Below are 27495 nucleotides of genomic sequence, written 5' to 3' on the forward strand. Positions count from 1 at the left end.
TTGCTTGTATATTTAGACATAACTTAGCAAGGATTTTGTAAAATTTGCTGTGTGTGTATCTGCTAATTATGATTTTAGGGGATTTTTAGCGAAAATATTGATTTGGTAAACATTTGCACAAAAATCGCAGGGCCTTCTTAAAAATCAGTAGCACCTTCAATTTATTCTACTGGTCTTTTGCTTTCAGAAAATGTATAGATTGGGGGGTCTTTTAAAAACTCTGAAAGCTAAAAGTGAAAAATGAACACCTCCAAATTTTTTGAAAAATGTGGTTATTTATAGTTGTGTACATTCTGTTTTCACCAATGTAAAATGGTGCAATTTACCACCTGTCAACTGCCCGCCACAGATATAAAGGAGCGATCCTGGGGAAGCCGATTCAAGGGGCCAGCAGCCACGATTGCCGCTGGGCACCCGCGATCGCTCCCCGTGCAAAAAGAATGGCGGTCTGCTGTTGTAAACACTGCAGACCATTGTTCTCTCTGGAATCAATACAGAGCACCTGTGTCCTCCTATTTAGGATCACAGGTCTCTTTGTTGATTTCACAAGCCCATCCACCTCACAGTTAGAAAACACCCCCTAGGCATGCATTTAACCCTTTGCTTGCCCCTGGGTTAACCCCTCTGCCAGTGTCATTATTATTATCAATATTTTTAGCACTGATTACTGTAGTAATGTCACTGGTACCCCCAAAAATGTCAGTTAGGGGGTCGGATCTGTCCGTCGCAATGTCACAGTCCTGCTACAAATCGCTGATCGCCGCCATTACTTGTAAAAAAAAAAAAAAAAATTAAAAATGACATAAACCTTTCCCCTAGTTTGTAGAGATTTTGTTTTTACCAAAAATATGTAGCAGAATACAAATTGGCCTAAAATGATGAAATTTTTTTTTTTTTTTTTTTTTTTTTATTGGGAATGTTATATAGCCAAAAAATCGCACAGGTGATCAAATACCACCAAAACAAAGCTCTATTTATGGGGAAAAAAGGACATCAAATGTATTTGGGTACAGCGTTGCACAACCGCGCAATTGCCCGTTAAAGTGCCGAATTGCAAATTAAGGTCATTAAGGGGGTAAATCCTTCTGGTCCAGAAGTGGTTAAAGTTTACAAATATTTGTTATTTATTAACTCAATACAGGTTAGCTTTTATAGTAGGAATTTTGTAAAATGTGCTGAGTTTTTATCTGCTAATATTGAACTTTGAACTTTTCGCCACATTTCAGGCTTCAAACAAAGATATAAAACTGTAATTTTTTGTGAAGAATCAACAACAAGTGGGACACAATCATGAAGTGGAAAGAAATTTATTGGATATTTCAAACTTTTTTAACAAATAAAAAACTGAAAAATTGGGCGTGCAAAATTATTCAGCCCCCTTAAGTTAATACTTTGTAGCGCCACCTTTTGCTGCGATTACAGCTGTAAGTCGCTTGGGGTATGTCTCTATCAGTTTTGCACATCGAGAGACTGAAATTTTTGCCCATTCCTCCTTGCAAAACAGCTCAAGCTCAGTGAGGTTGGATGGAGAGCGTTTGTGAACAGCAGTTTTCAGTTCTTTCCACAGATTCTCGATTGGATTCAGGTCTGGACTTTGACTTGGCCATTCTAACACCTGGATATGTTTATTTGTGAACCATTCCATTGTAGATTTTGCTTTATGTTTTGGATCATTGTCTTGTTGGAAGACAAATCTCCGTCCCAGTCCCAGGTCTTTTGCAGACTCCATCAGGTTTTCTTCCAGAATGATCCAGTATTTGGCTCCATCCATCTTCCCATCAATTTTGACCATCTTCCCTGTCCCTGCTGAAGAAAATCAGGCCCAAACCATGATGCTGCCACCACCATGTTTGACAGTGGGGATGGTGTGTTCAGGGTGATGAGCTGTGTTGCTTTTACGTCAAACATAACGTTTTGCATTGTTGCCAAAAGGTTCGATTTTGGTTTCATCTGACCAGAGCACCTTCTTCCATACGTTTGGTGTGTCTCCCAGGTGACTTGTGGCAAACTTTAAGAAATGGCTTTCTTCTTGCCACTCTTCCATAAAGGCCAGATTTGTGCAGTATAAGACTGATTGTTGTCCTATGGACAGAGTCTCCCACCTCAGCTGTAGATCTCCACAGTTCATCCAGAGTGATCATGGGCCTCTTGGCTGCATCTCTGATCAGTCTTCTCCTTGTATGAGCTGAAAGTTTAGAGGGACGGCCAGGTCTTCGTAGATTTGCAGTGGTCTGATACTCCTTCCATTTTAATATTATCGCTTGCACAGTGCTCCTTGGGATGTTTAAAGCTTGGGAAATCTTTTTGTATCCAAATCCAGCTTTAAACTTCTCCACAACTGTATCTCGGACCTGCCTGGTGTGTTCCTTGTTCTTCATGATGCTCTCTGCGCTTTAAACAGACCTCTGAGACTATCATAGTGCAGGTGCATTTATACAGAGACTTGATTACACACAGGTGGATTCTATTTATCATCATTAGTCATTTAGGTCAACATTGGATCATTCAGAGATCCTCACTGAACTTCTGGATAGAGTTTGCTGCACTGAAAGTAAAGGGCTGAATAATTTTGCACGCCCAATTTCTCAGTTTCTTATTTGTTAACAAAGTTTGAAATATCCAATAAATTTCGTTCCACTTCATGATTGTGTCCCACTTGTTGTTGATTATTCACAAAAAATTACAGTTTTATATCTTTATGTTTGAATCCTGAAATGCGGCAAAAGGTTGCAAAGTTCAAGGGGGCCGAATACTTTCGCAAGACACTGTAGTTGGGGGTTAGTTACTACTGTCCTAAGCTGGACATATATATTTTTGAAAAAACTTCTTAGGAAGAGAATGTCATTCAAAAGATTGTGCTTTTTTTTTATTTTTTATTTTGGAATGAATGCACTTTACTGAACAAAACCACATGCACTGTTAAAAATCTGTTGAGAGAAAAATTTTCCATCCTGTTCCTACAAAATTTCTTATCACTGCAGTAAAAAATGAATGTCAATTTCCCCCACTATTGATTACAAAAAGGAACACTTTCTTGGAGCATTCTTTTCCAAAAAAATTTGGTTAGAAATCATAGACATCTATGGCCAGCTTTATGTTCACAGAACTATAGGTCTTCATAATTTATTACTACGAAATTCTATTTATCGCTCTTCTTATTCAGGGGCATCAACAGGAAAGAGCCTGACTGACAATGCTGCTGTCCAAAGGTGCCTCTGTGCTCATTCATCCAGTAGGGAGACTCCAATACAGGAAGTGTACTACTGGCCAGATCACCAAGGAAAAAGAGAAGAAAAAACGCCTTAAAAAAAACAAAAACAAAAAAAAAAAAAAAAAGAACTTATACAGCCACTATCTAAAGATTGGCAAGCTGAAGTATACTATTTTTTTTTTTGTGTTCAATACCACTTTAAGATGTACAGCCAAAGCTCGTTTGGCTGTACATCTCCTATGGATTACAACAGTGCATATCGTTCTACACTCCTGTGACCCGTTTTCAGTAGAGAGCGGTCTGAAGTCCGCTCTCTGCTGACATCACAGACGTCAGTCCAGGCACTGCCTCCTCGCGACCACGGAGTCGAGATCTGCCAGGTGCCTGGACTGACACCCGGCTCAGCCTCTCAGTAAGCTGCTGGGAGCCTAAGCTGGCCGATCCCCACCCCTTCACAGCTCAGAGCTCCAATGAGCGAGGAGGGAGGAGAGCAGGGAGCTGCTGACTGACAGTCAGCAGCTCTCTGCTCGGAGAGCTGTCAGAACCGAGCGATCGGCGGTGTTTGATCGCTCGGTTCTCAGTGCAGAGGCACTGGGGGATCGATGCTGCATCCACCTAGGTAAGTATAAGTGAGGGGAAAAAAATCCTTAACTTCTATTTTAAGACCCAATGCAGGCATTTTTTTTTTTTTTTTTTTATTGTACAGTTACTTCCAGTTAATGTTTATTGTGTATTTTATTGATGGTTTGCGGATGATAGTCACTTCAAATTTGCCTGTCATCCACCTACTTTCCAAAGACGAATGGCTACATCATTAGCTTTATCTTCTTTATGATTCTCCTTGTATTATGAACCTCTTGGTTCACAATGTTTGGTTTCTATATCCTGTATGATTCCCTTTCCTATGTTTACTTTTCTTTTACTCTTTCCTTTCCTCTTATCTCCTGGGTCTTAAAACACATCCCTCCTGCATGCCTTTGTTTACCTTAGGAGGGAGGGTGACAATTCACTTATATGACTTTTTGATATGTTGCTGAAATTCAACTCCCCAAATAACAGAACAAAAACATTTTCAGTCTAATCAGGCAGACATTATTGGACACATGTAACTTGATAAAGTGTATATTTACCTTGTTATATTATGCCTCAATACCAGACCACAATATTTCTTTACCCACCTCAGCAATTTGATTCATGTGCACCTCAAAGGTACCCTTTCTCTCTGTGGTGACTCCAAAACAGTGTTCCATCCTTCTTTAGAAGGAAGAGACCCTATGCGAACCTTCCCCTGAAAGGTTTCTTGCCACCACACCATATTGGATTGCTTGGAGGGAACAACACCTATATAAACTAATAATTTAAATCATCCCTGACCCCAGAACTTTGGCTTGAGGATGTTTATAGCTCGTAGAAACCATGTCTAGAAGAGCAAGATGGGAAACAACTGTGTGGGTCTAACAATACATTTTAAATTATAGGAAACAAACCAGATATTCTTGGTCAATTGATTTGTTTTGCAAACCAGATACTCTTGGTTAATTGACAAGTATTGCAGGAATTGCTTATTTACCTACACTATGTAAACTGCACAACCTTTGACATATGCCCAGAGGCAGTCACTTGCCTGAATGTCCACCTGGTAGAACTTGGAAAACAAACAGAGGACCCGGCAGCCACTTTGAAACTCAGGGATAAAGATGCTGAAAAGCCCAGAGGACACCAACAGCTCTGAAGAAGTGGGTTGTAATAGAAATGGGAGGATCCTTTTCCTTAAGGTAGTAGGCCCTGGAAATTGGCTGATCTACCTGGCAATAGTGTAAAGTGGGAGACAGGACAAAGAGGGCCTCATTCTTGTGAATGTAGGGACATTTCATAGTCATGTTTTTGGGCATGACAGAGGGAAGGGAGGACATTGCCCTCACTGAGACAAGAGGAGGAGACCATCTTAGGCAAAAAAGGAAGGTTTTGGTCTCAAAACCACCTTGTCCTTGAGCAAAACAAGAAAAGGCTATTTGCAAGATAAAACCGCTAACTCAAAAACATGCCTAACAGTCATGATGACAACCAGGAATGAAACATTGAAAAATGGATTTTTGTAAAATCTTACCGTAAAATCCTTTTCTCTTAGCTCATTGACAGACGTAGTCCTCGGTGATACACCACCTTCGGGTTATGTTGCCTCCACAGGAGCAGGACTAGACAGGAAATTAAAAAGCTCTGGCCACACCCTAGGGGCAGTCCCAGAGGGTATATCCTCTCTCTCTCTGCCTCAGCAAATCAGTTATGTGAAAAAGCAGTCATTAGAGATTTTAACCCAACTCAAAAAACAGAGGGGCGGGGACTACGTCTGTCAATGAGCTAAGAGAAAAGGATTTTACGGTAAGATTTTACAAAAATCCATTTTTCTCTAGCGCTCATTGACAGACGTAGTCCTCGGTGATACACCACCTTCGGGACGTCCCAGAGCAGTATCACAACTGAGGGGTGGGAAAATGAAATCAAATCCCAATCTAGAAGGCCCAACCGGTGCCAACTAGAAGTTTACAATGCTCATCCTTAAAGATGAGACTTTTTTTTTTTTTCAAACAGAAAAAAACCCTCGAGGTAGACCACCGGTCTCCTCAAATTGCGGCCTGCAAAACCTTGCGGCCAAATGAGGCATCCGCCGATGCCGTCACATCAATTTTATAGAATTTTGTAAAGGTATGTACCGACGACCAGGTGGCCGCCTTACATACCTGGACCACTGACGCCTGATGGCGAAAGGCCCAGGAAGTACTGAGCGCCCGAGTGGAGTGCGCCCTAACAGGGAACGGAGGACTCTGACCCTTAATAGAATAAGCCTGTACCACCGTCTGTCTAATCCATTTGGCAATGGTCGCGGCAGATGCAGGCAAACCCTTTCTGGGGCCATCCGTGATCACAAAAAGTGAATCCGTCTTACGGAAAGATTCCGTAGCTTTCAGGTATACCCTGATTGCCCGAACCACATCTAAGGAATGCAACGCATGTTCCCGATGATGCTTGGGCTGAGGACACAAGGAAGGTAGTACAATATCTTCATTCAGATGAAAATCTGAAACCACCTTAGGAAGAAAAGATGGCTTAGGATGAAGTACTACCTTATCCCGATGAATCACTAGGTAAGGGGACTGGCATGATAATGCAGCCAGTTCTGACACCCTGCGAGCAGAAGTAATAGCCACCAAGAAGGCCACCTTCTGGGATAAAGTAAGCAAGGGAATCTCCCTGATGTTTTCAAAGGGAGGTTTCTGTAGAACCGACAAAACCAAATTAAGATCCCAGGGCGGTAAGGGCGCGCGGACTGGAGGAGCCAGGTGCCGCACCCCCTGGATGAAATTCCGCACCAAGGATTTGGTAGCTAAAGGCTTCTGAAAGAAGATTGCTAATGCTGAAACTTGACCCTTGATGGTGCTCAAGGCTAGCTTCTGCTCAACCCCTTGTTGCAAAAAGGCCAATATTCGAGTCACCTAATAGGTGCGTGGAGGAAATCCTAAAGATTCGCACCACGCAATATAAGTCTTCCATGTGTGATAATAGACTTTGCTGGAAGTCGCTTTCCTTGCTTTAATAAGGGTAGGAATGACTGAAGTAGACAAACCTCTGTCCTTCAGTACTTGGGTCTCAATGGCCAGGCCATTAAACCCAGCGACTGTAAAGCATGATGGTAAATTGGTCCTTGAGACCACAGACACTCCCTGAGACGAAGTTCCCACGGAACGTCTACGACTAACATGTCCAAGTCGGCCAGGCCGGCTTGAGGAGGCCAGCCTAGAATTTCTAGGACCACTGGCGCTGATAGAATCTGAACCAGGCGTCCCTAGAGGTATCTGGCCCCGACCATCCGAGAAAGTCTGGTCGTTTTCTGTTCCCACACATTTATCAGATACCTGATTGTTATCAGGAAGGGTGATCTTTTCTGGTTGAACCTCAGGGACCGAAGTCACCCGACTAGAGGCTACTTGGCCTATCTGGTCAACCAGATCCGATTCCTGTGAGGTATCGGGACTAATCTTAGGAAAAGGTAAAGGGAAAGATCTATTCAGGGAACGGTAACTACCGCTTCCTGTAGTACTTAAATGTTGGAAGGGAAGAATCGCACCGGTAGTAATGGTTGATGCTCGATCTAATGTCCTGAATACCGGTGAAAACGTCCCCCCACCCTGAAACCGGGTGGGGGCGCACCTTCAGGCTGTGTACTCCTTAGCTTCGGGTTTGGCTGGGTTGGTCCTTTGCTTGTCCGACCAGCCCTTCTTGAACCCTCCTGGAGGAGTCTTGCCTTTCCCGCTAGTACCAGCCGGGCGCCCTTTATGGGCGGTAAAGAAAGGTCCTCGCTTGTTGCGAGGTCCCTTAGCTTTAGCAGCCTGTGGCAAAAACGTGCTCTTGCCCCCAGTGGCATCCTTAATGATTTCATCTAGGTTGGCCCCAAATAGACGATTCCCCTGAAAGGGGAGATTTGTCAAGGTCTTTTTGGAACCTAGGTCAGCTGACCAGCATTTTAACCACAGCACACGTCTGAGGATCACCGCTGACTTAGATGCATGCCCTAATAAGGGAGTAGTGTCCAAGGCTGCGTCACAGATAAACTGTAGCCCTTGTATAATCTGTTCCATCAAATCAGATGTCTCCTGGGGAATATCTTTTCCCCTAAGATCTTGGCGTACCATTTTCGCCCATTCCGTAAGTGTCTGGGAAACTAGACCAATAACAATTACTGGTCTAAATGCTGACCCTATCAGAGAGAAGATGGTGCGGGACTCTGCTTCCATCTTTCGATCCACCGGATCCTTAAAGGACGAAGTGTCCTCCACTGGAATAACCGTGGCTTTATTCAGCCTGGAAATAGGTGGATCCACCACTGGTGGTACCGTCCATTTCTTAATGATGGATTCCTCAAACGGATAGCGTCTAGCAATACGCTTGGAAATAGTAAAGGTACGTTTAGAATGCTCCCATTCTCCTTTAATCTGATTACCGAAACATTTAGGTACAGGAAAAACCTTCACCGTTTTGATAGGCTTATTAGTACCAAAAGGAATCTCTGTTTCAGTTGCCTCTGCCGGTAAAGCCTCAAGTTTTAAGGTTTCCTGCACTGCCACAACTAGTGCGTCCACCAATGCTTCTTCCTGAATTATAGCGGGAGAAGAAGCGTCCTCCTCACTGTCTGAGGGGGCTTTACCTGGGATAACAGCCCTTGCAGAGGAACCTGCAACTGCAGTGACCATCTCTGAATCAGAGTCAGAGGTGTCAGATAGTATAGGGGTAGGCGGGGGTCGCTTCCTTGACCCCCGTCCCTGACAGGTCGCCTCCACCCGAGCCACCATAGACTCCAAAATTGCTGTAAATGACTCTATACTCTGTGCACCGGCGGGTCCCGTGGCCCCCTCGAGGGAAACAGGTGGGGGAATATGTGTGGCAGGGTCCATGATAATTCCAGTCACTTCCTGGATAATATAATTCAAAAATAAAAAACTTTTTTTTTTTTTTTTTTTCAGACCCCCAGCGCCACAAAAGCCCCTTAGTGTTACCTGCTAGGGATCCCTATCGATCGAGAGAGAGAGAGAGATAGACCCCCAGGCTCACCACTTGATGCTCAGAGTTTAACTGCAACAGGTTACAGCGCTGTCTTGACAAACAGGAAGTCTTTTGGCTGGCTGCCCAGGAAGAAAGGAGGCGGCTCCGCCCCTCTGCACGCCTTCCGGCGCCTCCCCCAAGCTCCACGAGGTGCTTGGATCACCTCAAACATGGCCGCCCCCATGCTGGAGACACGAGGCTACGCCAAAATGGCGGCTCGTGCGATCCAGCAAAAAAAAAAAAAATGGCGGCGGCCTGTACTGAATAGCGGTGTGTTGCAGGGCACACAACACTCTCTCTGCATGGGGATATGGCGTGGTTGGCGGTACCGGCCCTGGCGGACCGCATGGCCATTCGGGAGGCCTGCTAATAGCTGGAGATCTGATAAGGAAGGCAGTCTACATGTCCGTGGCTTCTGACTGGTAGGTAGCTTATTCTTAACACCGTAAGATTCCCAGAATGCCACAGATTACATCTTTTTAACATATATACAATTAGATTGTTAGCTCCCAAACCAAGCCTCCTGGCTTTTTGCACATAAAATCACACTCAAAGTAGGAGGATCTGTGTCATGTTATAGGATAGAGAGGACTCTATCTTACCATACAGAGAGGGGCCCGCGTTCACCACAAGACCCGTCAGGGGAAAAGGGGGAACATACTACTCACCATACCGGAACCAGGCGGGCACCAACTCCTGACAGTACCCCTCTCCACCGGGGCGGGAGGGCTGTCGACCGATACGGACGCCGTGACTCATGGTCTTTGGCGTTTCAGCGAGACGTTTAACTCGCGTGGACAGTCCTTTAATGGGACTTTGTCGCGGCCGACCCAGCGCGGAGCTATGGCCTGCACGCGCTCGTAGGCTGAACTGGGGTGACCACCAGATCTCAACATCCAGCCCGTCGCCCAGTTCAGCTTTCTTGCTTGAAGATCTCACAGGAACACTGGAGAAAAAAAGCTGTCTAAAAAAATCCTTTACGAAAAAATTCTTGCCAGGACCTAAGATCCCAGCAAGGTATCTAGGTCCTTACTCCTAACTAGACAGAAAATAACTGATTTGCTGAGGCAGAGAGAGAGAGGATATACCCTCTGGGACTGCCCCTAGGGTGTGGCCAGAGCTTTTTAATTTCCTGTCTAGTCCTGCTCCTGTGGAGGCAACATAACCCGAAGGTGGTGTATCACCGAGGACTACGTCTGTCAATGAGCGCTAGAGAAAGGAAATTTAAAGGACTATCTCTAAACAGTTTAAAGAGGGGTCTCTGAACAGCAGACAGCACCATGTTGAGATCACAATGTAAGACAAGAGGTCGACTATGGGGAATAAAATGAGCAACTCCCTTATGAAAAGTCTGCTAAGGAACCTGTGAGGCAAGAGGTTTCTGAAGGAGGATGAATAAGGCAGAAATCTGTCCCTTAAGGGAACTTGGGGCCAGACGCTGGTCACGACCAGATTGAAGAAAGGACAAAATACAATGGAGTATTTTTCAGGTTTAACCTTTTGTCCTTGCACCATGCAAAGAAGACCTTTCATGTTCAATAGCAAATCTTACAGGAGTTGGATTTTCTTCCTCTGCGTAAAGTGGGTAATGAATGAGTCAGAGATACCTCTATCCTTAAAGTAAGTGACTGAGAAGCAAGATGGAATAGGGGACCTTGGGACAGTAAAGCTGGTCTGGGCCAAGGCTTGTCCACCAGAAGTCTGAGTAGGTCTATGTTCAATGTTCTTCTGGGCCAATTTGGTGCGATAAGAATCACTGGAACACTTTCTTCTTCTATCTTGTGCAGCAGTCTAGGGAGGATCTTTTTTGGAGGAAGGGACTGAACCAGTTGGAACAGAGTACAAGAAATCATCAGAGCATCACATGTGAAGGATTGAAGATCCCTAGTTTGGCTACAATTTCCTCAGTTTGTTGTTGAACCGGGAGGGCAAAATGTCTACATCTGGTTTTCCTCACATTTGACAGATTTTGGAAGATCTCTGGATTCAGGGACGGCTCAGAAAATCTGCCTGCCAAATGTCCACTCCCAAAATGGGAATGGCAGAGGGTAGGTTTCTGCCCATTAGAGTATTAGATTTGTTTCTTTCAGGACTGCTAAGCCTCTGGTGCCCCCTTAATTGCCAATTTATTGTATGACACCGTTGTGGCATTATCCGATTGTACTTTGACTAGGTGACCTTGTAAAAAGGGAGGCCCAATGTTGTTGAGACTGATGGCTCTCAATTCCAGGATGTCAACATGTAACCATGACTTCTGTGGGGACCATGTTCCCTGAACAGTCAAGAATTTGTAAACTCCCCCCAGCCTGTAAGGCACGCATCTGTCATTATTACCATGTTCCAAACCTTGTGAAGGAAAGACTTTCCCAATGCCAGGGCAGATTTGTAGAGCCACCATATCAGGAGGATTTCTGCTTGACTGGATGGATACCATTTAAATTGGATTTGCTTGTTCCATGTCATTAGGACGGTGGAGTAAAAGGGGTTTGAAGTAAATTTGAGCAAAGGGAACTGACTCAATGGAGGCCACCATGAGTTCCAGAACCCTCATACAGAAGCTAATTGGGGGATGTCAATTGAATTTTGACCTTAGGGTTCACATGTGGGACATTGGGGAAGCAACTTTCCTCTGAGGAAGGAAGATTCTGGCTTAGACAGAGTCCAAGATTAAACCCAGGTACTCCAGACAGTATGCAAAAAATAAGTTGCGCTAAACTTGAAATCAAAAGATAATAGTGACATAAATAGTGATACAAACACTCAAAACAGTAATAATTGAACAAAAGTATTAGTCCAAAAGTGATACGGTATAGGTCCAGCCATAGAGCATTCAAATCCAAGTTGAACTGTGCAGAATGAAAAACCAACACCTCAAAACATGTCTGCCAACATGCAGATGACCTGCTTACAAGAGAGAAAGGGTCAACAACGCTGCAAATATGCTATGATACACTGCTGGCAATAGCACAAAACGGACCTCTCCTTGATGTTTCCCAAAATGATGGACAGCTTGTCACAAGGTATTCCCCAAAAGATAAAATGGAAGATAGTGTGATACCATATGGGAATTTATTGAAATAAAAGGGTATATTGCACTTACAAGACAGTAATGATCTTCATGAATCGTGAATACGAAAGATAAGCTGGCTGGCTACATATACAGCATCCGTCCTTCCAGGATCTCCAACACGCGGTGACGTCAGCACGTCGTGGATCCACTGCGTTTCATCACAGAGGACGTCATCCTGGGGCACTCCAGACAGAATGACAGTTGACTTTAGAAAGTGTTCTATCCAGTCAAAAGTTTAAAAGGAACTGGATGGTCTCTTGGTCATTGGCAGACAAGGTCCTGGGCAAAGAGTCCTTTAGCAGATGAAAACTTATGACATGAATGCTTTGGGTTTTTAGAAGAGTCAGAAGCAAAGCAAGCACTTTTGTGAACAATTGGGGGGAAAAGGAGAGCCCGAATGGCATTGTCACAAACTGTAAGCACTGGGTGCTTACAGTGAAAAATAGAAATCTGGAGACCGGAATCTTGTATGTCTACTGGTGCAATAAATGCGCCTTGTCTGAGGGAAGCAATGACAGATCTTGTGGATTCTATCCAGAATTTTGCCACACAAAAAAATTCTGCTTAGTGGTTTCAAGTCCAGTATTGGGCAGATGCCCCATTTGGTTCTGGGACTGTGAATAGGTTTGAACATAAACCTTGAAACCATTCTTATAAAGAAACTGGTAAAACCACTGCTCATCTCTTAGGAATACTGGCACAAATGGCAATAGACTCCCCCCAATACCAAAGAGTGTGGGGGGGGGGGTTCCCTTCATTGGCAGGAGGGCTTTTGTGAAGGGTATATGTGCCAGGGCTTGTGACGAAAGCCTTGGTTTTAAGGTTTGATGCTTGGGGAGAGCAGAAAGATCCCTTTCTTTAATAGAAGGTAGAAGCTGAAGGAGTCAAAAACTTTTACTTGTGGGATAGGATTATCTTAACCCTAGTAACTTCCTTGATTAATTTGGGATTCTGCAAAAAGGTGTTCACCATCAAAAAGCATGCACAGTAGACATTTCTTACAAGCATGTTCAGCAGACCAAGCTCTGAGCCACAAAATCCTGCACATGTACACAGAGATAAAAGAAATTAATGAGAATTGTGGAATTACTTTGTAAATAGCCTCTCAATGCATCACAACACCAACAATTCACAACTTTATTTTTTTGTAGTCCACCACATACAGCATACAGTATGCCTTGTGAGGTGCTACATTGTGGGTGCACTGCCCACTATTGCATAATGCACTATGTTGCTATTCACAATGAATGGCACCACAATGCACCTTATTTCAAGGCATGCCCCATCACTCTTGCCTCCAGCTTAGCTGGCACAGTATACCAGCTATAACCCCTAAACAGTGCATCACTACCATATAATACAATTTAACAGTAATAAATAGTAACAAATCAGTATATTTTAATCCTCTATATAAGTGCATAATAATTGTCCATACTCATACAAAAATTGTGATACAATAAATAATCAAAAAACCCATACACAATAAAATGTAGTAGAGAGTTTGTATAAAAATCCCATACACCATCCAGTGAATGTGCAATCTCAGAAAAAATATGAATCTTTTCTCATGAAATGCTCTTCAGCTTAAAGAATTCTTCAGGGCGAGCAGTGACGTCATTATGCGGGGCAGAGCTTGAAGGCCATATATGCATTAGGATTATGATATATTCTGTTTGCTAACTTCTGCCATGCGAGTGTTTTTTTTTAATTTTGCAAAAAAAAAAACTGGGTGAGCGATCTACACTATTTGGCTTTTTTCTTGCTTCCTTTATGAATCTTCTGACACTGAGGAGATAATGATCGAAACATTGAGTTGGGCAATGTCCCTGTAATAATAAAAAAGCTTATTTGACCTCCTGTAGTATAGTGAGGTCCTGTGGAGCAGGTGAGAGGACATCCATGAGGTGGGGTGAAGGGTATTGTGGTGGAGAAGAGATTCATATCTTTTCTGGGATTGCACATTCACTGGATGGTGTATGGGATTATTATATGTCCTTTCTACTACATCAATTTTATTTTGTATGGACTTTATCATTATTTACTGTATCACTATTATTGTATGAGTATGGAGTATTATTATGCACTTATATACAGTATTGGGATATACTGATTTGTTACTATTTATTACTATTGATTTGTATTATATGGTAGCGCTGAACTACTTAGGGCTTTTATATGGTTACAAATACAATTACTGGTGATCGCCGTTTCCTGTATTTTTGATTGTGTATTAATCACTATATATTTTTTTTTATTTTTGTAGATGGTCTTATTATGAATACTATTGTGGCATTGAGTACTTATTTCAGAAAAAAGCGTGAGGGGGTCATCTTTTTTACATCATACCAGCTGCTTTTGAGTACAAGGGAGCATGTGATATCTTTCCACGTGACAGTACTCAAGTTTATTGGCCAATTGCTAGGCCCAAGCACTGTCAAGTGATAGAGGAGGTGATGTCATTACTGTCTTTGCACTCCACTCAAACACCAGCTGACACCAGGTATTTTGGTGGTGGCTTCAATGGAAGAAGGAGCAGCAGGGAAAAGCTGGAGAGTTGAGTATCACTAGGTTGTCACTTTGCCCTGACTGGGGAAAGTGACCATTTTTACTTAAACATGCAGTATTTAATTTATTAACATGTACTGCATTACAATAGCCTATTCATTTTTAATCATTCATGTACTGCATTACAGTATCCTGTTCATTTTCATTGATATCCCAGTGCAGAAAAATTCACAAAAATTAGGCATAAACTTATTTTTTCCTACACAGCACACCACAATACCCAGGTATTTTCCCCATGTGCATTGTGGCACTCTTAAAGGCACATGCATTTAGATGTTTTGGCAAAGTGCCATGGTGGGGGCATTCAAAATGAATGGTACTGGAAGATATGGTACTGTGGATCATTCATTACCACAAGGCATAAGTAAAGTCAGTGAAGTAGATCACAGATGCCTTGAACAGTCACTGCCTGAACTCTTTGCACCTGTTGTCCAGCCTCTGAATCTGCTTTTAGTGTCATGGTCTGGCTGACTCTGCACTCCTTCTTTCTTAGGTCCCATTTATACTTGTGTGTTTTAGGTTTGGTGCACTAAAAAAAATGTTTTTGCTTACTGAATCTTTGATGAGCTTTCATAAAAATGCACATTATATAGAGCCAAAATGGTAACATGCCTAAAGTGCATGTACAACGTGCCAAATATGCATCAAACAAATATGAAGTGGGCCTAACAATCCAAATGCTCATTCCCTGATGAAAGATGAGCGGGGACATTTATGAAGGTATGGAGATGGGAATACAGGTGACTGCTAAGACTATGGTAGTCTGGGAAACAAAAGTTTGCCTGTGACATTGTGGGGTTGATTTACTAAAATGAAAGAGTGCAAAATCTGATGCAGCTATGCATAGAAAACAATCAGCTCTGCATAGAAAACAATCAGCTTCCAGTTTTTTTTGTCAAAGCTTAATTGAACAGGCAGAAGTTAGAAGCTGATTGGCTACCATGCACAGCTCCACCATATTTTGTACTCTCCAGTTTTAGTAAATCAAGCCCAGTATGTCTGGTGTATAGTAACTAGCCCAGGCTCCCTGACTAGATATAAAAGAGGCATGTATTTAATTAATATGGCTGTTTAAGGCTTGTCGATCATCATCAGGGCAAGGTTAAAAAAAAACAAAAAAACCCTATAGCAATGAGGTCATGGTGAAGCATCCTTCTCTAGAATACTACAAATTCTGTCCTTCTAATAAAGAGGGCATTCACATGTTCTCACTCCGATCACAAATTCAAAAGGAAAAGAGGCTGGTAAGTGGGGCCATTAAAGTCTTTGCAATATATAGCCACTGAGCAAATGGATATCATTATAAAATCTTGTGCATTTTTGGAGAAACTCAAAAGGGATTTTCATGTGATACATTTTTATTTTTTTATTTCTATATTCATTATATACAGCAACAAACAAACAGTTATTACCTCTCTCATCCATTCTCGAATTGTTTTATTGGCTTCCTGATGCCACACATTGTGAACGGAGTCTGTCAGAGCTACAGCACTGACCTTACTTTTCACATCAGCTTCACGCTGAATCATCTGTTCGGGAAAGAACAAAAAAAGGTCTGAGAAACATATGCAAAATGTAGGATATTAATCCAGCTGTGTTATAGATTGAGCAATTATTCAAACGTAGACTTCCTGTGTTTAAACCAACTTTGATGGGGTCCTAGATTAAAAGTTTGTGTAGCTAAAGACAAGCAGAAAACTAGAAAAATCACAACGCTGTTTTCTATCAATAGGTTGAGAAATTCCCACTTTACATTTAAACAGAAAATAAGGGTGCAACATTCACAAAAATATATTTTATAAGCTTGCATCTAAACCTAACAAAACAATGTTATTACTGCTTCACCAGACAAGATTTCCAGAGAGTTTTTTATTCTTATTGCAACACAGATGACCTTGTTACCTTACTAAAAGGAAGCAAGAAAACATAGTGTGATGGGAACTACTATACCAGGTGACGCAGTTTTAGTATAGTTCTCACCACATACAAACTGCATACATCTATGTAGTTGTGTTTACACTGCAGCACCCACTGTCATTATTATAAATTAATAAAAAAAAGAAAAGTAAGTATAGCTGGACTTATTAAAGCAGAGCTCTGGTCTTGTTTTTTTAAATCCTCCCTGTGACATTTACAGCTTATGCAATCTAAGCATCGGCATATGCTGCATATGAAGACGTTTTCTTTTTTCATTTGTTTATTTGTACTCATTGTATCCTCCAGATCCAGTGAGCTTCCATCCTTAGTGTGGTCACCTGAAGCCGGCTCTGAGTTTCTTCCGGGAAATGGTGCGGCTGGCTACCCAGCGTGCACCTCCTGATCTCTCGTGCCCGCGCAGTGTGAACAAAGCGTGGCGCTCTTGGTGTACTGCAGGTTGCCCATTGACTCCTGGGATTGATGACATCTCCTAGGAGCCAATGGGCGGCCAGAAATGATGTACTGCGGCGAGGTACAGAGGAAGTGGAGCTTTTAATGAGATCAGGAACGTTGAGTGCCAAACTTCAAATACAGGATTGAACTCTGCTTTAATTAGATGTTTCTGACTATTTATTGTTCTAGACTAATTATTGTTCTACAATTTTTAGGTCATGAAAAAATTGTCACACAGAAACTGTATGTTTTCCAGTAATATTTACAAATGAAACACTCTGTTCCTCCTCACAAAGCAGTACAGTAAAACCTTGGTTTGAGAGTAACTTGGTTTAAGAGCGCTTTGCAAGACAAGCAAAATTTTCAAATAAATTTTGACTTGGTTTACAAGCGATGTCTTGATATACAAGTAGCTTCAAGTCACAGCTGAGTATAAAAGAGAAGAGAGGCGCCTCTAAGTGTAGCAATATGGTTACATTTAATGAAGGTACAACATTTAGCAACTCACATGGTTGATGATTGGAACAGGCACATCTAAGTATGCAGGCATCCAGGCTAAAGCTGTCCACATAGACCATCCTCTGCACCGCCATCTACGTCATCCCTTCCATGCTGCCCCTCGCTTTTAGATCCCTTTACTGCAGGGTGGTCTTCCCGGTCAGGATTACAGACTAGCAGCCGGCGGTGCAGAAGATAGTCCATGTGGACAGCTTTACCCCGGATGCCTGCATACTTAGATGTGCCTGTTTTATTCATCAACCATGTGAGTTGCTAAATGTTGTACCTTCATTAAATGGAACCATATTGCTACACTTAGAGGCGCCTTTCTTCTCTTTGATACTCTGTAGCTCCTACTGGATTTTGCTTCTAATCCCCTTGTGGAAGTGGCTATTTGTGGATGGACATTTTATGGTTATATAACCTATCGCAATGCTATAATCTTTTTATATGGACTATAAACTGAAGGACTTATGAATAAATGGTTGTGGAACGAATCATCTGAGTTTCCATTATTTCTTATGGGGAAATTTGCTTTGATATAAGAGTGCTTTGGATTACAAGCATGCTTCCGGAACAAATTATGCTCGCAATCCAAGGTTTTACTGTATTTGTGTTTTAGGTTTTGCTTAATAAATGTGAAACCCAAGGTGAATAGAAAAGATTACATAGTAGATAAGGTTGAATAGACCATAGTCCATCTAATTCAACCTGTGTTGGTGTACCTGTGTCAGGGTCTATAGTCATTTCGCATATCCCTGTATGTTTTGTTCTTTAGTATGCACGTCCAAGAGTCTTGAAAATATCAATACTCCCTGCTGACACCAACAATTGTGGAAAAGAGTTACACATACCTGTCACCCCGACAGTGAAAAACCCCCTGCGCAGCCTAAGGTAAACCGCTTCTCCTCAAATCTCATTGTGTGGCCATGTGTCCTCTTACACTCCCTGAGACTGAATAGTTTTTTTTCCTATGCTGGGATCACCATTGAGGTATTTGTAAATCACTATCATGTCCCCTCTCAAGCCTCTCTTCTCCATCGAGAATACATTTAGTGCTTGTAGTCATTCCTAGTAATTGCGGTCCTCAAATCCCATTATTAATTTTGTTGCCCTTCTTTGGACTCTCTTCAGTTCCTGCACATCCCTTCTGAGGACTAATGACCAGAACTGGATGGAAAACTCCAGATGTGACCTAACCAGAGTTTTATAAAGTGTCAGGATTATAGTATATCCCCTTTTTCAAACATGCTAATATTCTGCTGGCTTTGGTAGCTACAGCTTGAAATTGCATGCTATTGCTCAGTTTGTCTTCCACTAGGACCCCCAGATGTTTCTCCATTCTTGATTCCCCCAGAGGTTCTCCCCCTAGTGAGTAGTTTGCGTATATGTTTTTTTAGCCCCCAAATACAATCCTTTCCATTTATCCACATTAAACCTCATTTGCCATGTAGTTGCCCACTTCATTATTTTGTTCAGGTCTTTCTGTAAAATTTCTATATTCTGCTTTGAAGTAATGGCCCTGCTTCTTTTGTTTTATCCATACAAAATGAGATTGAGCTATGTACCCCATCTTTTATATCAATTAAGAATAAATAGAAATTGTTCCAAGACAGAGCCTTGGGGTACCCCACTTACAACTCCAGACCAGTCTAAGTACACGTTATTTCTCACTACACTTTTGACAAGCCCCTGTAACCAGTTTTCTATCCAAGAAAAAAACCTTATGGTCCATGCCTGCAGACCTCAGCTTGTAGATTAAGCGTTTATAGGGAACTGTATCGAATGCTTTTCCAAAATCCAGATACACCACATCCACAGGCCTTCCCCTATCTAGATGGTAGCTCACTTCCTCGTAGAATGGTAAATTAGATTTATAATTTTAATAATACACTGATATATACATATTGTGACAGTGAGAGTACCTGCCACTATATAAATGGGTTTCAAAAGGACACAAGACTCTCAAAGAGTCAGTTTGAAAAGTGCCAACAGATGCTTTGTGAGCAGGAAAATTGTGTGATAGGTTTTCTCTGGATTTGGGAGTTCCAAATCGGGGCTGGAAGCTTGAAGGCGACGAAGAGTACTGAGTGGAGCAGAGCCTTCAGGTCCTGTGTCTGGGTTATGCTAATTGCCTATAGCCTGGTCAGGAGTGCACAAATAGTCAGGATCATTATAAGGCAGATCTGAGAATAGCTTAGGGCAGTTACTGCTGTTTGGAGACAGAGCCCTGTTAGGAGAGCTGTGAGTTGCTGTTGAAGACTTAAACCCTTGTGAGGGGTATTTGTTGCCCAAAGCCTGGGAGAGTTGGGACAGCTATGAGGATCTGGGAGACTGAAAAAGCTGAGGCGGCTAGCAGAACCAGGGGGCTGTAGGGAATCCAGCAAGTTCAAGGTGCTGTGAAAATCCTGTCAAGAGGCCAAGTGTGGGCCTGTTCAGCAAGGTACTGCAATTAATGCTATTTGAGCTTAAGAACCAGGTGGCTTGGCATTTATGTTTGGTGTGAAGCTTAAACGCTTGTGTGGAAAACACTATGTTATAAACATTTTGTTTTTCTTTCTTAAAGTGGGCTACTAGGCCCTTAACTATAGTTCCTGTCTGCCTTGGACTCACTGTACAAACACATCTACCACAAGAGCTAACATCCCCTATATTTCAAAATTTAGTAAATAAAGGATTCGAAAGCACTAGGGGCTTTATAAAGAAAGAGCACAATGGTAGTTATCTCCTTTCAGGTACAATCTCTTTTACTGAAACCTATCGAATTGGACAATCTAATCTCAGAAATAGACATTTGTAGGTTAGGCCTTGTTCAACACTGCATTAAGAACAGAGCAGAATGCCAGGCCAGAACCATCTAAGTGCCACATTACAGCTACATCATGCATAGAAAAATCTCCCTTTTTGAAGCACCAGAAGGTCCGCAAAAACATGCTGCAAACTGTACAGCATAATTTGATCTGCAGCAACCTGATCTTTAGCTAAAAGTCAAATGAAAACTAAAAGACACTCTGATCCTCCCCAGTTGCATTTGCCAACAATGACTCTAACTAGACATGTTGAGATCTGCATACAAGTTCATCTGCCTATACATCTCAATCTAATAATGTTTTTAATGAAAATAACCTCAGCTTGCTCATACTTTGGTTTTTATATGTTCATTTTAAATTGCTCAGGTTTGTTTCAATTCACCACTCTTTTTAACAATTGTCACCAAGGCAAAAAGTGACGGGAAATCCAAGATTTTAAAGTTTTCAACTGAGCCAAAAGTGAGGGAAAATTTTACAATGGGGACACCTGTTCCAGTGAAAACTGAACTGAAGGGAATTTCATCCCACTTCCGGAAATCTTCTCTCATTTCCTTTTGCATTCTCCAAACAAGAATCAAAGGGAAATCTCCTCAGTAGGGATGGGCTCAGGCGTGTTCGGATCGTACCTGCTAGGAAGTCGTCACTGCACACCGCCAATCATAAGCAGTGAGGAATTTCCGGGCCCACAGCTGCACATACACACGTTGCCTATGATTTGTGGTGTGCTGTGACTGCTTCCTAGCGGTTAGGATCAGAACATGCCTGAGCCCATCCCTACTCCTCACAAGGACAAATGAAAAATCAAGGGTTTTAGCTAAAAAACAAACAAACCATAAAGTTTAACACTTATGCTGGTGATCACACAGCCAAAACCATTCAGTGCATTTCACATAATTAGAGACAACATATAGTTTATTTCTTTTAGGTAGATAGACCCTATATAGCAGTTGGAAAAAAGGATTAGCCAGACCATCACTGTACAGGCTTGTTGTTTAGAATGCAGACTTTGTAAATATAGTAACAGAAAATGTCTCTCCCATGCTTGCATGTAAATAATTACAAAGACACACAGTTTTTATTTACGAGTATACAGGATTTATATAGCACCAGTTTGGGCAGTGTGAAACAGTGCAGTGCAATACAATTCAATACAGCAGGATTAGGAGGGCTCTGCTCCCGAGAGCTTACAATCTAATAGTTTTTAAAAAAGTAATAAACGAATAACATTATTTAGAGTCTTTGCAAACCTATCACTTTTAACCACTTTACCACCGGAGGATTTTGCTGTCTTACGTCCAGGCCACTTTTTGCGATTCGGCAATGTGCGACTTTAACTAACAATTGCGCGGTCGTGCGACGCCGTACCCAAACAAAATTTACGTCCTTTTTTTCCCACAAACAGAGCTTTCTTTTGGTGGTATTTGATCACCTGTGCGATTTTTACTTTTTGCGCTATAAACAAAAAAAAAGAGCGTTTATTTTGAAAATATAACAATATTTCCCCCCCAAAAAAATGTAAAAATCAAAATTTTTTTACATTTTTGGCCAATTTGTTTTCTGCTACCTATGTTTGGTAAAAAAAAATCACAATAAGCGTATTTTGATTGGTTTGCGCAAAAGTTATTGCGTTTACTAAGGGAAAGATTTCTGTCATTTTTGGTGTTTTTTTTAACACGCAGTGGCGGCGATCTGCGATTTTTTTTGCGGGACTGCGACATTGCGGCAGACAGATCGGACCCTTGACTGACATTTTTGACACTTTTGGGGGTACCAGTGACATTTCTATAGTAATCAGTGCTATAAATATGCACTGTTACTGTAAAAATGACACTGGCAGGGAAGGGGTTAATTTTATTGGAGAGGGAGGGGTTAATGTATGCCTGGTGCTTACTGACGTGTGTGGGGGGAGGTGACTGAGTGACACAAGGACAGATCGCATGTTCAGCTATGCTGAACACTGCAATCTGTCACTCCTTGTCACTTAGGAGATCCGCCCGCTCTGTTTACACAAGCGGGAGGATCTCCAAACTCGATTCCCCCCCGACGATCGGGGAAGAGCAGCGGCGATCGCCGCCGGTCCTCCCCTGGCCCGACTCCCACTGTGACTGAAAACAGCGGGAGCGCGCCTCCGGCGGCGCGCGAGTGTCGCCTACAGGGGGAGGAGTCCAGCAATGGCAGCCTACATATTTTCATTCAGTACAGCTTTATTTTTAGTGGGCCATTTACAAACCAGTCAGGAAACCTGGCACATCATATACTAGATATACAGTACATTGCTTTATTAACTATTTTTTCCAGTAGCCTACAAAAGGAGCAAGATTGGAAAAAGAATGCTGTAAAAAAGTGCTATAAAAAGATAAACAGTAGAAAAACTAGAAAAGATCATTGAAAATATGTTAATAAAAAAAAGAAAATGGCAAAAAAAAAAAAACAGCCACCATAACGGAACTGCCTAAAAATAATAAAAATAGGTCTTGAAGGAAACCCTAAATGATGGCCTTCCCAGCGATGCAGCTTTAAATGTGCCTCTGCTCCTTCAGAACTCCACATAAAGGTTTAGGTTCACACTTTAGTCTGAGGCTGCTGGGCAAATTCCAGCAGTATGGCTATTAGAAACAAACCCACTGTAGTCCTCTGGACTCTAGAGTCATCATGATAACACCAGCATCACAAGTGAGCATTATATGCAGTGGTCTGCAGACTAATGTAGTCCCCTTCATACCACTGATTAATCAGAAAGCTGCCAACATGATTTCCAAGGGCTCTATAGAATTGTAATATAGCAAGGTGCACCTATGTCAACAGTAACAGATAAAGAAGCAAGCGCTCTGGTGTAGGCTAGATGGAGTATTGACTATATACAAAGTAGTGACCGATGCATGGCATAGTAGAGATGATAGGGGGAGGGACAACCAATGGACTGTAAATGACAATAAAAAAGTCCATAAATGTAGTTCACAGTTTTAGTCCCAAATGATGTAAATCAATATGCCAGTAGGTGGTAGTTGCTGCTATAAGGGCTGGCTCCAAAAACACAGTGAAGTCAACGCTGTGGGTACATGTAAAAAGAAGAGAACAGAGCGCCTCTAAGTGCAGCAATTTATTAAAAGCTTAAAATCACTGGTAATAACAACTCACTAGATAGAAGTGGAATAATGGCTTGAATAATGGCTTGTAAACTCCGGTGGCATGTCAGGAGATGGATTGTGTCCCAGGGGTCCTGGAGAGTGGAAAGCTCCATGCCAGTCAGGTGGACAGATGGATGCTGTGCCGGGGATCCTCCGACTTCCAGGTTCCGGGTACGGCTAGGGCGCCAATGTACCACACTGGAACGCAGCGCACGCTGCGTGACGTCACCGGAGATAGGAATGACACGACGCGTTTCAGAGCTCGCGCACGGCTCTCGATGGGCGTGCGCGCTCTTTTTTTAAGTGTGAGATCTCACCGGAGTTTACAAGCCATTATTCCACTTCCATCTAGTGAGTTGTTATTACCAGTGATTTTAAGCTTTTAATAAATTGCTGCACTTAGAGGCTCTCTGTTCTCTTCTTTTTATATGTCAACAGTAAGCAGGAGTTTAAGGTGCACTTTTAAGCTGCCTAACCTCCTAGTCAAGCAGTCTACAACTGACAACATGGACAGCACACGGTCCTGTTAACATATCAAAACATGAAGTGTTTGCACTGTGTTGCTGCTCTTCAAAAATGAAGCTTCATGTGGAGTTTGGAAGGGTGTGAAGCATCTCAACTCCTTCCATTCATGTCTACGCTAAACACACCGGCATGCGTTTGAGGCCCATTAGGCCTTGTTCACAACTGCATCTGGGGTGCATTTTTAACTTGTCTTTAGTGCACATCAAGCACACATAGGGTGTTTTGGTGAGCGTTTTTAAGGCGCATCAAATATGATGAACATTGTGCATTAACAATATAGACACGTTAGTTCAGCGTCAGTATTTTGAGCAATTGTAAACAAGGTCTAAATCATGTAGGGTGCCCTGCTGATTCCTTTCACCAGAACCCAGAAGTGTGGGATCCAAGCAGACCTTGTGATGACACAATAAAAAGTGGTAAATCTTGATTTCTCATTTTCTTTATAGTTAGGCTCCAAAATGTAGTCCCATGCAGTACAAAAGTTTGAGATCTAAATCATTCTTTCCTGACTGATTCTGATCCAGAAATCAGAACAGGGGCAGATTTTCACATAATGCATTCTGATATCAATATTGCTTAAATAGTTATAGAGTACGCCAAAATACATTAACAAGCAAATACTAACCATTAGGTTATTATCTGCAGAACTTATGTGTTTTGTCTTAACAATATTGACGCATATGCTAAATTGTTCACAACATATGCTAATACTGCATCCACTATAACAAATTAATATAGCAATTTTGAAAAACAGCACAAACGACTATACTGTGTAACAAAATATATTGTAGGATGGATATTTTTTTCATATGCCAAAATAAAGATTATGTTTCTTTCCAGATTTATACATTTAACCCTGAAGCAGATCTAAAAGTGAACTCCCATTATCACAATCCCTTGGGTGAAGCTGTCCTTTAAGTTACTTGGAACGGGTATGTATATGAAGCCCCAGATAATGCAAGCACATTGCTACACTTTTTTGATGAAGTTTGTCAACACTAAGGAACTTAATGGATTTATTTTCTAAAAGCATAACTCCACTTTTGTTGAGAAAAAAAAAAAACATTCCCCTCTGGGTGATCCATGTACATTATACAGATTTTAACAAACTTTGTTGCAGATTCCTACCTTTTGTCATTCTGAAGAAATCATTGTTTGTTCCTCTGTGCTGAGTGGGTCAAATGGGAGTGGTTTATAATTATTTGTCATCTGTGGCAGCTGCAGGGCTCTAATGAGTTAAACTGCTGGGCCTGCATCCCTTTAGGAGTGCTCCTATTGGGAGTATCTCACCAAAAATGACATTTTTGTTGCAGGGGATGCCAGAAATCTGACTTGTATCTTAGTGCAGACTTCTGGGAAAATTGGTCAGCCAATCACACAAGCAGGAAATTATGTTTCTGGGGTGTGGCCAGTACACATTCTGTGTACAGAACAGCTCCAGGTAGCCATATTGCATTGCATTTTCAGAAAATTACAACAGCTGCCGATAGAAAAGGAAAGGTCATTTTTAATGACATTCAATCACAATATGATTTGTGTCGCAATTGTATATGCTATATTGTTTTTTCTTTATTTGCTTTTTTGCTCACGAAAGTGGAGTTACCCTTTAAGCTTTGTGTAATTCTCTAGCGCAGATCAAGTACATGCATTGTGATAAACACACCAATGCATTATATGCATTGGTGCCAATAATTCTGAATGCCACCCAAATGCACTTGGGCTGCAACACACTGTAACATATAACCAATAGTTGCAATGAGGTTTTAAAACAGTACATGAGGAATTTTCGATTCATTGTGGTGCATTAGAAAACATATTGCAAATTAATAACCTTCCCTAATGCAATGCACATTAAAGCATTACTTAACTCACTTAGGAAGATTTACCCCCCTTCTGGACCAGGCCATTTTTTTGCAATACGCGACTGTGTTGTTTTAATGGACAACTGCACGGTCATGTGACACTGTACCCAAATAAAATTTATGTCCTTTATTTCCCACAAATAGAGCTTTCTTTTGGTGGTATTTTATCACCTCTGTGTTTTTTTTGTTTTTTTTCGCGCTTAAAAAAAAAAAAAGGATCGACAATTTAAAAACAAAGACAATACTATATTTTTTCTTTTCTGCTATAAAACATATCCAATAAAAAAATGTAATAAAAAAAATCAAATTTGTTCATAAATTTAGGTCAATATGTATTCTGCTATATATTTTTGGTTAAAAAAAATCACAGTGTATATTGATTGATTTGTACAAAAGTTACAGCGTCTACAAACTTTGGGATATTTATATTTATTTAATATAAAAAAAAAGCGACTTAGCAGGACTGCGATATTGCGGAGGACATTCCGACACTGACACTTTTTGGACACCAGTGACACCAATACAGTGATTAGTGCTAATGGCACTGGCTGGGAAGGTGTTAAAATCAGGCGCAATCAAAGGGTTAACTGTGTGCCTAACCAGTCTTTATGTGAACTGTGTAAGGTGCTTTTACTGGAAGAGATGGAATTTATTCCCTGCTTTGCAGGAACACAAATTCAATGCCTTCTCTCTCCAGAAACGCAATCCACCTTGTTTACATAAGCTGATTGCCATTCTCTCTGCCTAATGACTGGCGGGTGCCATCAGACATTTGGTACCGTGTACCCGCCGATTGGCTTCCGATGTGTGTAATCACAGTGGAAGTGAGTCGCCTACGGCATGCATGCACGCTCCCTAGTCGGAAGAGTCTAATTGTGTACTTTATATATACGTGATCTGGCGCGTTACTTGAGTTGGTAAGCTGTGGTTCCATTTATCTGGGAATTGAGCCACAACACACCTTCCCAATGTAATGCTGTGCATTGCATTTGGCGTAGCAGTGATTTTTTGTTGTGCAATGATGCACTTAGCATTCAAGTGAATGAGTTGCCTTAACACAAGGCACTTTAACGGGCATGCGTTTAAAGGTGCTGCAAATGCTTTCCTTGGTATAAATGGCTTGGCATGGCCAATTGTCAGAGTTGCAATCAAAAAAATAATCAATTGTTAAAAACAAACACAGCAGCATTGATCTTTGATTCAGAGGGAATTAGGGCAGAGCTGGAAAAGTTTTTTCCAAGAAAACCACCAGAGTTTTAGTTATTTTCTGAACAATATTACTGGCAGGTAATAGTTTCCTCTTTGCACTGTTCCATTAGTGCAGATAGAGGCAAGTTTGAGCTGTGTCTGCTTTGCCCTTAGGTCCCATTCACATTGCGCGTTGCCGGAACTGCTGCTCACTTGAATGGGTCGCTCTATCCAGGTTTGTCGTGCTAAATAAGATCTGGTACCAAATATTGTCCCGGAGCCATGTGCCTTTTTTTTTTTTTTTTTTTTTTAATGAATCTTTATTTAGTGTACAAGAGAACAGACAAGAATGAGACAGCAACAACAAAACAACAAAGTAGGGGAGGCAGCTTAATATCGCCGCTTCCCAGTGGGCATAAAAGTGCAATACGGTGCATAACATCATAAGAATAAAACAGTAACGTGCGGCAGCGCACCATAGTGCAAATCAATAGTCAGCAGAACAGATTAGAAGGCGGTCTGCCGGGTGGCATTCGCTGTGGTCAGCAACAGACGTCTGTGGGTCCCAGAGGGCGCAACTGCAAGCCCGAGGGAGTCCCAAGCGGGAGCACGCCGCTGGGGGAGGGGGGCATCCGCCTCCATCATACCGCCCCCAGTGCGACGACCCCAGCCG

The 27495-nt window shown here is 41.9% G+C and overlaps 1 protein-coding gene across 1 annotated transcript in view; it reads right to left on the bottom strand.

Moving 5' to 3' along the window:
- ARB2A (ARB2 cotranscriptional regulator A) overlaps positions 1–27495 on the bottom strand; it is a 973029-nt gene that overhangs the window by 224109 nt on the left and 721425 nt on the right. Inside the window, exon 8 of the mRNA XM_082243137.1 lies at positions 15854–15970. Within this exon, the coding sequence (XP_082099263.1) occupies positions 15854–15970 (117 nt within the window). The remainder of the gene's footprint in view (positions 1–15853; positions 15971–27495) is intronic.

Source organism: Pelophylax lessonae (genome assembly GCF_965119305.1).
Source record: "Pelophylax lessonae genome assembly, chromosome: 1".
In the NCBI taxonomy this organism is placed as follows: domain Eukaryota; kingdom Metazoa; phylum Chordata; class Amphibia; order Anura; family Ranidae; genus Pelophylax; species Pelophylax lessonae.